The sequence below is a fragment of the Pezoporus wallicus genome, unplaced genomic scaffold, assembly GCF_028554395.1.
Source record: "Pezoporus wallicus isolate ANWC-B61680 ecotype Strahan unplaced genomic scaffold, APGP_CSIRO_Pwel_v1 contig_593, whole genome shotgun sequence".
Lineage (NCBI taxonomy): Eukaryota > Metazoa > Chordata > Aves > Psittaciformes > Psittacidae > Pezoporus > Pezoporus wallicus.
Window position 1 is genome coordinate 261372 of NW_026642342.1, and position 15476 is coordinate 276847.

Consider the following 15476-nt stretch of genomic DNA (forward strand, 5'->3'; position numbering starts at 1 on the left):
GGGACAGACTCACGGCAGCCACCTGTTGTCCAACAGCCTCGCTATGAACAGTCCCACACGTGGCCACAGCAGCGGGCCCCTTGGCTACAGGCTGGTCCTGAGCTGCGGCCAGCATGCATCAGGGAAATGGATTGTTCGGCATCTTTCTGTACCACTGCAAAGGAGTCTTGCAGGTGCCATGACCTGCAGTGCCCCACGCTCCTGCAGCGCCACGGCTGTGCTCCAGAAGGGGACGGAGAAGAGCTGCCTGTCAACAGAGCCATGCACAGAGCAGAGCCATGGGGATGGCAGCTTGGAAAAGCAGCAGGGACCAGGGAGTTGGTTCTGGCTGGGGCTGGTCTTTGGGCCACCCAGGACCAGGTTACACATGGGGTGTGCAGCCAGAGCCAGGTGAGGGAGGGCTGGGGCTATCACCATGGTCCTAGGATGGGCAGCTCTGCACTGGGCGAGTGGCTGCAGCCCTGCTGGGACCAGAGCAGCAAAGGGAGAATGAAGGCATCCCTCCTCGTGCCCAGGTCAGCAGTGACAGCAGGGCTGTGCTTGCCTATAGCACCCCAGGGAGAGGGCCCCAGGCCCCCTGCTGATGCCCAGCCCAGAGGTGGGGACCAGGAAGGGGCCGCAGAATCTAACCTGGTGCACTGGGCTTATTTAATGGGGACCCCCCAAATTAGACATGCCCCCCCCCCCCCCCACATTCCCCTCTAACAGCACCCTACAGTCAGCTTTTGAGTACAACCAAGGGTCCAGACCTTACAGCAACCACAAATTCTCTAATGCAAAACCCAGAGGAGCTCCAGCTCCAGGAAATCCTTAAAATGACCTGAGAAGTTGCCACACAGCAGATGGTACAGCTCCACAGCCCAGCAGCCAGCACAACCCAGGCACTGCTGCCCCAGTGCCTGCCTGGGGTGTTTCTCCTAACACAGAAATGCTCCCTTACCCATCAGAACAGCTATTTCACCAGGGGAGGGGCTGACCCAGGTTTCCTGGTACTGGGATGCTGGTTCCTCACTGCATTTCTCCAGGGAACAAGGGCTCAGGGCTGCCATGCACCATGCCATGACCCACGACCAGACCCTGGGACTTGCTCTGCCCCCCTCTTACTCTGTTGTGACCTTTTAGGACCCCAAACCATAGGCACAGGCTGTGTGTTTTCAGGCACCGAGTGGCATCCAGTGTTACCTCCTCAGATCCAGCCCTGCACGCCTCCGTTTCCGTGGTCTCAAGTGTTGTACAGGGCCAGGCCTGGGGCCCACATGCACGGGCTGAAGCCCCCCCCGGCCCTGCTGGGCTGCCTCAGCGACCTGACGGGAACTTCTTGTTGTCTTGTTTTCCTGTGTGATGAAATGTACCTGAGCGAGCCAGCGCCAAAGCCACACGTGTGCGTCTCCTTCCTCCCCAGTCTCCTCCAGTGCAACTGGTGGGGGGCAATGGGCCCCAACACAGGGGGTGGGAGTGGGGCTGAATGTGAACATGGGGTCAGGTGAGGCAAGGGAAGTATGAGGGTGGTCTACACCAAATGAACAGCCCTTCCCAAGGACACCTGCACAAGATGATGCCCAACATCGTTACCAACAACCAAGAGAGATGGTGCCAGCTCGGAGCCACTCACTCACTGCTGCAGGGACCCCCCGACTGCTGTGGTCAAGCCTGCCAGGTCTGTGTGCACCCCAAGGATCCACATGCCAAGAGCACAGCACACTAGGGCAGCTCTGCTGCCCAGTGCAGAAGCTAGAGTGCCCTTTGCAACATCCATGGCAGCGTGTCTCCCCAGGGAGCCCCAGGCAGATGGGCAGCAGGAGCAGCCAAGGGCTGGTGTGTTACAGAGAAACCTTTTATTGAGTTCAGGAGGCAGAGAACTTTCTCAGCGTGATGATGACCAAGGCCACAAGCACAGAGGTGCCCAGGAGGGAGGCGATGACAATGGCACCAATAGCTCCAGGTCCCAGTGACCCTGCAGGGACAGAGAACAAGATTGTATGAGATCAGCATAGCCATTGGGTCCCAGGCGGGAAGGGCTAAGGGGGAATCAGCCCCACACCAGCATGTCCCTGGCCATGGGGTCACACTCCCAAGCCCCATGCACTGCCCATGATGGCCCTGTTCCCATGTCCCAGTGCAGCTGAGGCCCAATCCTGTGCCCCAGAGGCATTAAGCCCTTGGGCAGGTGGCTGGAGCCACCCACTGCTCCTTACCCAGTGACCAAGACAGCCATAACACAGCAGGTCTTTGGCACTCAGCTTTCCTGCTAACACTCACAGCAAGAGCTGCTTTGCTCAAAGCACATTACAACAGGTGTTTGCTGTAGATCAGGAGCCAGGGAAGGTGCTCACACTCCCTATTTAGAGAGTTTGAGGCATATTCTTGCCTATTCACCCCCCTCCCCAGCAGTGGTCAGGCCACCTCAGGATTCTCAACCCCCTCTTGGGAGGCAACAGGACCATAAAGAGCAACTGCAGAGCGAGGACATCCTCTCGTGATCCCCAGAGCGCCCATGGTGCCACCATGTACCATTCCCAGCATCCAGCCGGTGCAGGTGAGTGGTGTCCTCAGGCTCCAGCTCAGACGTGTACACGGGGAAGGCTGTGGCATCCGAGAGCCGGGCTGTGGTGGTGTCCATGGGGCCAGCTCCAGAGGGCAGCTCAGGAGGCTCGTTCCAGAGGGTGGGTACTGGGCCCTGCAGGTGCTCTGCTGAGAAACAAGCGCCCATGGTCACCCTGCTGCGGATGCAGGGTGACCCGAGGGCTTAAGGAGGCTGCAGAAAACAACCAGAGCAGCTGAAGGCAGTGCCTGTGCCCCAGGGTGCAACCCCTCTACCACAGGCTCTGGAAGCCTCCTGGTGTACACACAGCACACATGGGACAACAGGGAACTCCCCACAGCCTCTGCTCGTGCACCAGCATCCACAGCCAGTCTGTGGATGCCCATGGGACTGGGCTGACATATTCCTGCAACCTGGACACATGCTGGCCAAACCCACATCATGTCAGGGCCCTTCTGTGCTGCACCACTGGCCTGTGCAGTGCAGGGTGCCAGAGGTGCTGGCAGGGAGCAGGACACAGCCTCCCCAGGCAGGAGCCCCACTTCCCTTTGCCCACCTCCATGCCATGCTGGGGAGATGAAAGCCAGGCCGGGCTCTGTTTGATGTTACCATTTACCTCCTGTTATTCGTTCCCCTGTGGGGTCAGGGACCAAAGCAGAGAGCCCTCCCTGTCTGTGTGTGGCTAAGCTGAGTGCTCCCTGTCAATGCCTGGCTTGTTCAGGTGGGCCCCGGCAGGAACAGGAGAAATTCCACAGCTCCCTGCCGAAACCACTGGGAATGTTGCACTGGGATGGGGAAAAAAACTGGGGAGGAGGGAAACAAACAGCATCCAGCACCAGAGCCCATTTGAACTGACAGGGTGGGTATCAGGCTGGGAAAGGGCATCAGAGGAGTCAGAGCAAGCAGCCTGGGTTCTCTGGGGCAAGGCACAGGGGTATGCTGGGCATCCCCGCTTCAGCATGGTGCCTCTTGGTGAACCAGGGGCACTCAAAGCCTTGTCTCAGGCTCTCCCTGGCCCCCAAGGAAGGTGGCACCAGCGCACCTTGGCAGCACCAGCCAGAGCTTTAAGAATGTGGAACCCTCCTTGCCTCCCGCTGGCAGCTGGCACCTTATGGGAGGAGAGTAAACTGAAGAATCAATGCTAAGGGTTCCACTACACTTGATTCTCCCATGGGAGCCCTGCATCAGAAGGAACAGGAACACCAGCACCAGAACACTCACCTTTGCTGCCGGGAGAAACCCACCAGTACAACTTACTGCAGGGCTTACATCAGAGCAGCTCCCACCATCCCCAAAGCTATCCCAAGCTGTCTGCAGACTCAGGAACATGACAGGGCTCCAGACTAGCTGTGGAAAGGCCTTTCTACAGCCATAAAAAAGTGGCAGGATTTTCAGTGAGACAGCTGCTAGGTTTAACCCTGGCCCAACAAGCAGTGAGAGACAAACAAGACCCCAGTTTGAAACCTGTTCCTGGTCAGCATGCTGTGGCTGGCTGACCCAGCACGTGGCAGTAGCAGCAAGTACCATGTCCTCAATGTGCTTGGTATATCTGTGGTCACTGTGTGCATCAGAGCTGGCATCTTGGGTTCTTGCTACAAACACACAAGAGACCTGTGGCTCCATGAGGGCTCCCCAGCAAAACCCGAGCCCTTGGCAGGGCCCTTCTCAGCCTGTCCTGCAAAACTAATCAGATGCTGGAGACTCGCATCCCATCCAGAGGCTCTTCTAGAAAGTACCAATTTCCAGTGGACTTCACTTCTATAAATCCTGCGGTTTGGATACATCTGGAGTCCTGCATCCAGATCACGGGCCCCCAACACAAGAGAGACATGGAGGTGTTGGAGCAAATCCAGCAAAGGCTATGGAGATGCTGTGAGGGCTGGAGCAGCTCTGCTCTGGAGACAGGCTGAGAGCTGGGATTGTTCAGCCTGGAGAAGAGACCTTACAGCAGGTTCCATTGCCTAAAGGGACTACGAGAAACCTGGAGAGGGGCTTTGGACAAAGGCAGGTAGTGACAGAACAAGGGGAATGGCTTTAACCTGACAGAGGGAAGACTGAGACATTAGGAAGAAGTTTTTTACTATAAGGGTAGTGAGATACCAAGCAGGTTGCCCAAGGAAGCTGGACAGGGCTTTAAGCAACCTAATCTAATGGAAGGTGTTCCTGGCCTGTGGCAAGATTTGAAACTGGATGATTTTTAAGGTCCCTTCCAACCCAAACCATTCTGTGAAGTCTAGAACTGAGTAGGTAAATGTCCTTAAAACAACAGGGAAAGAAACCAAGCAGAGCTGGGGCTATTTAGTTCACAGCAGTGGCTTTAGGAAGCTGCTGGTTTAGGCACAAATCAAATGCATGTAATGCCTGTGAAGCCCTGGTTCCAGGCTGCTTTCACAAGCAGAGCAACTCCACACAGAAGATCCACCCTCCAGCTACAACCTTCCTGACTGTGTCAACACCACCAAGGCCAGCACCAACACTGCAGCCGTTCCTAGCTGGCAAGAGAACACCATGCTGGGAGGATGTCCTTGCACTTCCCAAGAATGTTTTTCTCCCCAAAGCCAAGAGAGCTGAGTGAACCCTCACATTAACTGGGGGGAAATGTTAGCTCAGATCATCTATAACAGATGCAGGCACCATTCAGGGAGGCTGTAGGATGTGAACAGGGTCTTCCCAACTCCCCATTCTCAACTGGACAAGGAGGGAACGCTACCCTTTCCAACCACAGTGCAAAGGCTCTCTTTCTAACCAGACCCACAGGTCCTGGAAAGTTTCCCTGTCCCCTGTGCATCCAATTCCTAAAAATTTATTGCAGCTCTCTCTAAGCAGGGCACAGAGCTTATGTTTGATAGCTGAGTAAACAGTCTAATTTGTTTATGATCTCAGTGATTTTTAAGACCTGTACAGAGTCCTGGATGGCTTCTGGACATGTATTTTGCTAATTCCCCTCATCTGATTAAAACACGCTTTCAGTTCACCCACACAGAAGGGGCAGAGTGTGCTAAACATACGTTTTCTGTCCCAAGTCCTTGTGGTTTTACCTTAACGGCACTTCAACCAAGGCAAACACAACTCCTTTCAGTCACTCTAGTGCCTCACCAACAGAGTTGTCAGCAGAAGCAGCAGAGTCGTGCACACACATAAAGTAAGATACTTGCATCTGAACATCAGCAAGAGCCAGGGCTTGCTGCTGGGTCTCCTCTTTAGTTCCTGCACCTCAATGCTACCAGTCCCTCCAGAGAAAGCTGCTGCAGACCAGGAGAGTCTGTTTGGAACCAGTGCTTTGCTTTCCAAGACTCACCTTTGATTTTCCCTCCTAAATAACAGCTTGTGCCCTCACATACCTCCCCATTTGAGAGGCCCAACCACCCATATCCAGCTATCCCCACACATCCAGTGGGCTTAACAACTGCAGGAGTCATGCCTCCACCCCTCTGCAGTCATCCCAGTGAGCATCAGTGATGCTGCTGCTGGCTGAGAGCAGCAGATCCACAATGGAGCAGTATTAAAAGCCACACTCTCATTTCAGTCCTCTGGTAAAAGCGAGAAAGGTGAGGGAGAAGCTCAGAGCTTATGTGTCAAAACCCAACAAACTATTAATAAGGTCTCAAACCTAAGAGATGAGTGCCCTTCCAGTCACCTGCTGGATACAGTCTCAACAGACAGGCTCCAAGTACAGGCACAGGACCCAGTTCAGAGATTCAATTCTCTGCTCTGCTGCTGCTGTTCTGTGTGACCACTGCGTGTCCCTCTCCCTCCTGAGCTGGGTTTCTCTGTGCATGAGCAGGAAACCAGGATTCTAAAGATGATCTATGAGAGAAGCAGCACCAGAGCAACCAGGCTTGGCCACCTGCAGTTGGTGACACCCTGATTGTGAAGAGGGGGACACAGTCTGTGCACCTGAACAAATGCCTCAGAGTGACAGCTCCAGGCTCAGTGTCAGCCTTTCACTGGGAAAGGGCAAGTCACACCTGGCTTTGGGGCTGTGCGTAAAACCCCAAAGGCATTGCAATCTCAAGTGAGGGGGTGGAACCGAGAGTTGGCAACCAAATATCAAAGCAAGGCAGTGCATGGTGTCCCTGTTCAACCAAGAACTTTGTAGAAATAAAGAATTACCAAGAAACACGCTTAGAACATCATCACAAGACCAGTGATGGGTGACAGCCATGCATTAGTTGTGCTGGCATCAGTCTTAGGACCAGTCCTGTCTCTAGGAAAACCCAGTGGGTACACTCACACAGTCTGTTTACCCCAGAGCAACTCAGCAGGCACAGCGGAGCTACCAACACACATGGGTAACCCCACCACCACTTCAAGAGCTTTGTGCCTTGGTGCTCTGAAGGGAGAGAAACCTTGACCCTGTGGCACGAAGCAGTTCTCCCTCAGCATTAACCCTGTATCAGCACTAAAGCACAGACTGAGGGCAGCTGCTGTTTCACTTGGTGAAACACACAGTTTGAGAGCACTCAAGAGAAAGACATGGAATAATCTTGGTTATTGGGGTTTTACTGGGCAGAGATGGTACCTGGAAAAAAAATGGACTAAAAGTATTCCAGTGGTTTAAAACAGGCCAGGTGGAGGGTGGCACCTCCTCCTTTCCATATGTTGACACTCCAAATTGCCTTATTTTAAGGAAATATCTGTACCACACCATTTTCTTCTCCCTCTCTCCAGCACAGGGTAGTTACAACTGAGCCCAGGAAAATGGAACATCAGGTTCTTACCCTTTAAAGAAATACACTGAGATTTGTGAATGACGAGGGACCCCAGAAGGACTTGAGCTACATGGGCTGTAGCCAGATCTAGACAGGACGATGCCAAATGCAACTTGATGAAACCATTATTTCCATGCTCAGGTAGAAGGTGGGTGAGCTGCCAGCAGCGCGACACAGTATCCAGCACTCCAGATAACTGATGGCTGAAAGAAGACTGGAAGAGTCTCCACCAGTGATAGCTTTTGAGGAAGCTGATCAAATCTCAAGCATCCTTCAAGACACCAGACCCTCGCCCACAGGCAGGCAGCAAGACCTCAAGGCAAAGCAGATGAGGCCACCTAACATCTTTATCCCTGGAGATCCCTCACCAGGACCAATACTGTTCCTCACAGAGGCTGGTCTCAGCACCTCCTCATCTTCACTCTCCACCTCCAACCCAGTGGTAACCTTAGCTGAGAGCTGGTACTAGTGTCAGTAAGTTTTAAGGAGTGGTGGTGCAGAGCAAGGTTGGGTAATGGTCTAAAAAGACTTGCAATAAGTCTAGACACACTGTTGCAACAACTGCATCTTTTTAAGACATGTGCCTGACAAAACCTATTTACAACTTACCACATTCTAGCAGTCGAACTTTAAAAACTCCCTAATAGACTTTTATTCTCCTGTTGTTGAAAATGAGGACACATGAGTTGCTACGTATGTTTTCCTTCAGCAAGTCTCCTGCTTTGCTTTTTTCCCTGTATGCATTCTGATGTGCTACTGCAGTACAATGTACAGCCACATCAGCTCAAAACAAGGCAATCCATAAGCCCCCAGAATTTATATACTAAATATATACATGGTTCAGAAGGCAAGGCCTTGCAAAGGCTTTTTACCGACTTCCACTTGGAGCTCTGAATCCATCATGCGAATTGAAGCTGGCTTTGCTGAAAGCAAAAAATAAAAATCAGCTCTTCACAACCCTCCTGCACGCTAGGCCCATGCTTTACTTGGGTTTGGAGGCAGCAGAAGCAGAGAAGATTTAGGTGTGCAGAAAGTCCTTGAGCTGGCCGTTTCCTGTTGCACCTAGATGATGTGGACAAAGAGCATTAAAGACTCAGTCAGTTGTGTCCCCCCCATCTTTGACAAATGGGACATTTGAAAGAGCTCAGTAACTCTGAAGAGATACTCATACTTTCTTCAGTCACAGAGCACTGTCCAGGAAATCGGAATGGCCAGGCAAGAAGCCAGATCAAGGTACGCAACCCACCAGCACCCCAAAAGTGCTCCAACTGCCATATCCATATGGGAACCTCAACTGCCAGTGGAGAGCCTTCATGCGTTGCTGAACTGAGCGCTTACACAAGGCTTCTGGTACCAGGTAGCTCCAAGACCCCACTGTGATAAAATTAAGCCCAATGAAGATGGGAAGACTCATTCCAGACGTGGGGTCTGCAAGGTTGGCATCAGCTACAGCTCCCTCCAAGGCAGATTCTGCTCCTGCCCCCCATGGAGGGCTTTGCCATGGAAGGCACAAGGTGCCTAGATGGGAGGGCAGAGGCTGGGTGAACCCTGAGGCCAGCAATGGGCTGTCCAGCCCCAGGTGGCTCCAGCGGGCACAGGGCCAGGGCAAGGATGAAAAGAGGCCTTCATGGGGAGCACAAAGGGCAGCCTGTGATGTGCGAAAGCCGGAGCTGGAGAGTGGAGCAGCGCAGAGCGCTGCGGTTCTGATGAATGTTAAATAAACTTGTTTACAGAAAGGCAGGGCTGCATGTGTACGCAGGAGAGCAGAGGGCTGTCTGCATGCCCTTCCCTTCTTTGTCTGCCCAAGGCAGGAAATTTCCTTTGCTAATGGGGTGAAAAGCAGAAAAAACTCCACTGTGCACTAAAAGCCCCATTTTGGGGGCAGGTAACTTCACTTCCAATGCAGCAGAAAATCATTGTGCTCCTGGGATGGCTTACTGTACATGCTGGTCCCTCATGTCCTGCTTTGAGGTAGTAGAGAACAAACTTCTTAAAGGCCTCTAGCCTCTAAAATGCCACAAAGGAAGCATGGAGACTCTCCTGCACTCCAGGATCCAAATGCTGCATTCATCAGTACAAAGCTCTTCGAGAGCTACTGGCCTTGCTGCACACGTGTGACTCACCCAGGAAAGGAATGAAGTGAATGTGGAGTATTTCACAGGAGCAAAGTGACACACAGAGGCAATGACAGCTACAGACTACGGCTGTGATGCTGAGCAGAGGGCGAATACATAGGAAAGCTGGCAAGGCCAGGGGCAGAGCAAATACATACCAAATACTGGAAACAAAACAGTGTAAAAGGAATCCTAGCTCAGGAAGGAAGCAGGTGAAGTTTTCATGGGAATGAATCACTTTCTGCAGTGAAGTACTGTTACCAGTTAAGACCTTATCTGGTTTTGGGGAGGAGCACTGACACTGCTTCTGGGAGCACAAGCAAGCTACAAACAAACTGTGCTTCAGCAATTAATGTTCCACTATACAGACATAAAAGCTTGGGGTTTAGACAGCGAAAACATCACTTCTTAGTGCTCATTTCTTGGTTATTTTAAAGGTTTCCTAGCAAGAAGGCATCCTAGAAGGGAAGGATCTGTGGGGGATATCAGCCACAGTAATTCTGTTCATGTACCAAGCTAGGTGCAGTGATAAATTCCCCTAGTCACGTGAAAGCTCCTTTAATAAGAAACGGATGGCTGGTCAGGATCTCCCTGCTGGGCAAGATGCTCATAAATTGGGAGGGGACTGTGATCCAGCTTTGCTCCAGATCTTGGAAGGCAGGATGAGAATTCAGGAAAACAAGCACTGTGCTCTTGCCTATTTTCTTTGCCTGAGTGGTTCCTTCAGCCTCACCCCCACTTAAAGAAAGAGGCTTTGAGGGAAGCAGCTCCTCATGAGTTTCCGAAGGCAGGAGCAGATAAGGCTGGAATTACTAGTCATCTCCTTAAAAACCAGTGCCTTACAGAATCAGTGTCTCACCTATTCCTGCTCCCATCACCTCACTGAACTTGAGTCAGAGCCACATACACACTTCCCAGCACTGCCACCTGCCCCAGCACATCCAGCTCCAGACAAATTCCATTTAGATGCACACCTCAGCTTTCAACCAAGCTGAGTATTCATAGACACTTTCCCACTTCTACTTACAGCAGCAGTTGTGCTCTGCTGTAGCAGGAAGCATAGAAGGAACCAAAAACTGGCACATATGCTTTAGCCAGAGAAAAGTGTTCCTTTTCATCACTGTAGCTTCTTCCTGCCATTAGAAGCTAACAAACAAGCTATCCCATCAGCTGCTGAGAACTTTCCATCTACATGTCCTGATCTACTACTGCCACTAACGCTCACGTAGGTGCTACTGCTCTTCTGCTTAGGAAAAATTACAAATTATGTTCTCCCCAGCAGCAGCTTCGTCTCAGGGTGGTGAACACATTCTCACCACAAGTGATCCCAAAACTAGTTTCCATTAATTATAACTCAATAAAACCAGATTTTTTTAGAGGAGGGAGAGGAGGTATGCAATAGAGGAGAGGCAGGCAGGTTAGTAAAAGACCACCCATGCTTTTGTGCTTGAAATGCAAACAAAACTCCTTACCTGCCAGCACAGCAGGGACCAGGATGCCACACAGCATTAGCAGGACCAGGCGAAGGACTCTGTGGTAGGGCATGGCTTCCCTCGGGAAAAGCGTCACCAGAAATTCTTAAAACTCTTCGAAGTATGAAACAACTTGGGAATTTCACTGGTGCAATAAAATTTTGTCCAGCCAGGTTAAGAAAGATTTAAAAGATTAAAAAATAAAGAATTTACTTCACAACAGCAAGTGGATGGAGTGTGTGCAAACCCCAGCAGAGACTCACTCGCTCCGGCTTGTGGAGCACACCTCCTCCTGAAGGCAGCTCCACCCTCTAAGTTGTGCCTAAAACCCCATAGGCAGCCCAGCCATTAGGCATCAGTCACCCTGCCAGGCCAGTGCACACAGGAGCTGTTCTTGGCAAGTCCTTCTCAGTGGACATAGGGATGCTCCTGAAATGCCTTCCCTCTGGCCAGGCATCCCACGGCCAGACACAAGGAGCCATTGGGGGAGCTAACCCCAAAACCAAGCTGACCACTGGAGGGCTTTGCTCTCCTCTCAGTGTGCAGGGGTGGCAGTGGTCTTTCAAGGGTGGGTGCAGCAAAGAAACAAGGGCCTCAATCTTTTGAGACTAAAATGCTCTGAAATGCAGCCAGAGCAGCTCCATGGCATCCTTGTTTTCTGAGTGTATACTTACAGCGGTGGACTAGGAGCAGTGTGTGGTCTTCACAGGCAGAACTGCCTGTTAAAACCTGGTAAGTCTTCCAAGAGAGTTGCCCTTGTCAAGGAAGGCGAGCATCCTCCTCAGATCCAAACCTCATGGACACCACCTCCTCCTGCAACCCTCTGCCACCCCAGCCTTCCCCTCCAAGTAAGAACTTCATAGCAAAGAGAACTGAGGTTTGTTTCAAATCACATTTGCACCAAAAGAGGTTTGGGAAAGGATGAAGTGTATCAAAAGGGGAACGCTCTGGTTCATTATCAGAAGAATTTCGTTAGGATTTTTTAAAGTTGATATGAAGATTAGATGCTTCATGGGTTCCTTCAGAAAAAGATGTAATAAAGTACGAAAATACCCTCATATCAGTTCTTTATGCTCTGAAAACATGAGTAGTTTTGTCTTAAATTTTAGATTCAGATGTTTCTGCTACGAGATCTCTGCTTTTTGGCTTAGACAGGCAGCCAGATACAGTTCAGGTGTCCTGTTAAATCATCCTGCTTGCTGCAGTTCTTTGCATTAGTGCCTGGCTGTGAGAGGAAGCAGGAAAAACAGAGGACAGAGCACTGACCCTGCAGTGAAATGGTAAGTTAGGAAGGAACATGGTGAAACGTGATCAATACCAACCTCAGATCTCTAGCATTACGGTCAACATTATCTGCCAAACTTGGATCAAAGCCCTGTTAGCTTTCCAGGTTCACACTCCATCTGAAAAGGAGCTGGGAAGTACATAAATGTATATTCAGCAGCAGACACAAAGCTGTAGCTCCTATTTTTTCCATCCCTACTGATCCAAATGACTGTGGCTACAGAAACAGGCCCAGTTTGTTACAGAAGGTGACAGGGCAGTCAGTCACCTGAGCATAGAATCTGAACATGCCATCATCTTACCTTTGTACTAAATACAGGAGCCAGAATATTTAAGTATTAAAACCAACATCTTCCCCACTGGTCCATTATCTACCAGCTCTCAGAAGGCGAGTAAGGTTCTCAGGGTTCGACAGATTATCATTGCACATTTTTCCCTGCTTGCATTTCTGTATTTCCACTGAGAAACTGACAAGTTGCTCCTTTTCCTGCTCCCCAGCTGAGCTGGGAATTAGCATACTTTTGCTTATTTGTTATGTAGTATAGAGTAGTCCAAAATTGGCTTGTAGGAGTTAGATCATACCATTACAAAACCCCACCAACCAAACAAGCAGCAGAAAGTACTTATGAACCAGACACCTTATACACACACACACACACACACACAAAAGTAGGCAGTCAAACCAAGTAAAATTATCAGCCTAAACATGTACTGTTCTCCTGAGCCATTAGCTGAACACAATGCAAAGCTACTGTGCAAGTTAGATCCTAGCATATTGACTCCATATTCTTCATGGTCACGTGAACGGTACAAGGACATTCATCATTAACTTTTACTGGGATTTTCCACACAAAAACAAGCATCAAATAGAAAAAAAAAGACAAAAATAAGATTTTTGTCTAAAAAGGGAAGCCTACAAGGTGTGCCTGTGGACCTTTGCGCAGTGGGGAGAAATAAAACCTCTCATTTAGGGAAAGGAATTGGGGTGGGTGGGGTGGTTACTGACTGGCACAGAAAAGGCTCCATGGCCAAGTGTCTGTACTAACAGAAAGCCAGCCATGGCTTGATCTTTCCTGCATAAACAACATGAGCATGAATGCACATGTTTCTGTACGGGGGGCAGAATTAAAGCTTTCTTGTCAGAATTTTCCAATCTTGACTTACTGGTGTTTATCTGAACTCTAAAATTATCAAGTAGAAAAAAACCACCGGTATTCCTCACCAGGGAAGAAATAAAGCAGCAGCTGTTGTTCCACATCCTGCATGTTCGCAGTTGAGTTTGGGGTCAGTTTTAGCACCAGGAGTCACCTTAAAACTCAGCTTGGACAAAAGCAAGCAGAAAGTTTTCTCTCAGATATAATACAACCAGGTTTTATTTAAGTTCTCTCTTCCCCCCCACCCCCCCCCCCCCCCCACTGGCAAAAGTTCAGAGGGAGTTTAAAGTTTTGTAAACATTTTAACTACCCCTCTTCCCCCTTTTATGAATTTACAAAGCAAAGGAGACAGGGAGACCAGATTTGCAACAGTTCCAAGTCTCTCCATGCTATTGGATCCAAAAACTATATACAAGTCTGCAGCAGTCTCTGTATAGTTACTGTACATGTTTAGGGGCAGGGGGAAGAGAGAGGAAAAAGAGGAAGAGGAGGAGGAGGGGAAGGTGACCCCAAAAAATGAATAAACCAAATGAAATAAAATCCAAAGCCAAACTCCTCTTGAGCAACTCGAACTGTTTTCTTTAGGCAGTGATGACAGAACAACAGACACCTTTATACAACTCCACCAGAACCGTAGCGTCTCTTCATTCACAGGTTATAACCCTCTGGGCATGGGAGACGGGACCAGGGGCTTGAAACTAAGTGCGTTTGGCAGTTTTCATTTCCTTTCTTTCATGGTGTATGCATGTGAGCGGGTGGAGAAGGGAAGGTGGTGTTAATCTTTCCGTGAGAGACGAAGGTTACAATTCCATAAATACTTAAAGATTATGGATCCCAGTGAAGGTGCATGAAATAGTTTAAGGTGTAGGAGATAAGCAGGGCCGTCATTGCACATAGCTTCGCCCTCCGCAGTCTCTCTTCATGACAAAAGGGCATCTCTGCTCGTTAACCTAAGCACTGCTTGAAATGACAAAGCTAAGACTGCTGGGGTATACATCCGAAAGCCAGTGTTCACCCTCAAAGACTAAAGATTCACACAGTAAAGATCCTACTGTCTCTTAAACGAGACAAATTTGCAGGAAAAGAGCTCAAAATAAACTGGTCCTAACCCTCTGAAGGTAGCATTTAAGGGATAAATTCAACCTGAAAGAAGAGATGCCACCTCTTTTTCCCGAGAGCAAAAGTCCCCACTTGTCCAGGAAGGCTGGAGCAGGCCGACAGGGAACTCCACAAGCTTCAGCATCACCACCTAATGAAGACAGACTCGAGCTTTCCCTCCAAAAATAATGTGCTGAGAAGGGCTGGCAGGGTGTGTGCAACTTCAAACCAACCCAAGCTAAACTGCGCCCGCCACCGCCCCTCTCCTGCTGTTGCCAGTTCTAAGGTTAGCTTATGAATGCAACTCCTGGCTTGGGAGAGCACCTCTTGCCCTGATGGAGCGTGGAAGTCAGTATCTGTGTGGCATTTTGGTTTTGACCAACATCTGTTAACCACAAACACTCCCTCTTTCTCTCTCCATGACTGCACGTGTTGGATGTGGTAAGAGTAACCAGGAGAGGGAAGCAATGGTTTGCAGAATCCCAATTGATTTCTTTTTTCCAGGTATGTCAGCAGAGGAGATCACAGCACAGTGAAAGCTTGCTGCCCAAATCAGCCTTGTTGTGAATGAATCCTATCTCCCACCCTCCCAGGACTCCAAACAAAGTCCACTTGACTCTAGGCTGACAGTAGGAAAAATGCCTGTGCAGTCCTGGGCAGAAAGGGTTTGCTGGGGCTAAAGGAAGCAGCCTGAGATGATCGATTCTGTGATTCACTGCAAGGCGAAGAAGAACGCATGGTGGAGAGTACTGTGTCCAAAACGGAGAACCCATGGTTAACAGATGCAGGAAAAGCCAGTTGATTTGCACATGCTCAGTAGTCTTCCAAAGTCTCTATTTCTCCCATATTGAGCCGCTCTGATGAGGCATTCACTGAAAAGCCTGTAAGCCAAAAAAGGACTTGTGTTAAAAATCTGGATGGGGTATAGTGTATTTGATGCAACACATTTGTTACATGCAGTGGCACATGCAAGATAAAGTGAGTGATACCTATCAAATATAAACTCAGGTGGAAAGTCAGTGAGACTAAAGAGAAAATTAAACAAGCACTTTTTTCCTTAGTAAAAGGAACTTTATATTTAGCTAAGTATCACTTGGTCT

General features: G+C 49.9%; 2 protein-coding genes across 22 annotated transcripts in view; both read right to left on the bottom strand.

Annotated features, from left to right (window-relative positions):
- Positions 1–1813: 1813 nt before the first annotated feature.
- Positions 1814–13395, bottom strand: SNORC (secondary ossification center associated regulator of chondrocyte maturation). Of its 5 annotated transcripts, none has more exons than XM_057429239.1 (4): positions 13334–13395; positions 10841–11859; positions 2512–2691; positions 1814–1954 (listed from the first exon to the last, which is right to left on the bottom strand). In XM_057429239.1, exons 2-4 carry the CDS (start codon positions 10911–10913, stop codon positions 1845–1847), a joined length of 363 nt encoding a protein of 120 aa, XP_057285222.1. In that variant the 5' UTR covers positions 10914–11859; positions 13334–13395; the 3' UTR covers positions 1814–1844. The 5 variants fall into 5 exon arrangements, with proteins under 5 accessions (XP_057285222.1, XP_057285220.1, XP_057285223.1 ...); XM_057429237.1 differs by having other exon boundaries at positions 10841–12107; XM_057429240.1 differs by lacking the exon at positions 13334–13395 and having other exon boundaries at positions 2512–2688; positions 10841–12165.
- An 84-nt stretch (positions 13396–13479) lies between these two features.
- GIGYF2 (GRB10 interacting GYF protein 2) overlaps positions 13480–15476 on the bottom strand; it is a 75578-nt gene continuing 73581 nt past the window's right edge. For all 17 annotated transcript variants that reach the window (XM_057429256.1, XM_057429254.1, XM_057429250.1 and 14 more), the window contains one exon: positions 13480–15257. In XM_057429256.1, coding sequence (XP_057285239.1) covers positions 15190–15257 — 68 coding nt within the window. In that variant the 3' untranslated portion in view covers positions 13480–15189. The remainder of the gene's footprint in view (positions 15258–15476) is intronic.

Excerpts from the sequence above, each read along its gene's own strand:
- SNORC (XM_057429235.1), bottom strand. The coding sequence starts at position 8,668 with ATGAGTCTTCCCATCTTCATTGGGCTTAATTTTATCACAGTGGGGTCT. Across the intron at positions 2,692-8,592 it reads CCTGGTACCAGAAGCCTTGT|CAGAGCACCTGCAGGGCCCA; the intron begins GTAAGCGCTCAG and ends CTTGTTTCTCAG. Across the intron at positions 1,955-2,511 it reads CCGGCTGGATGCTGGGAATG|GGTCACTGGGACCTGGAGCT; the intron begins GTACATGGTGGC and ends CTGTCCCTGCAG.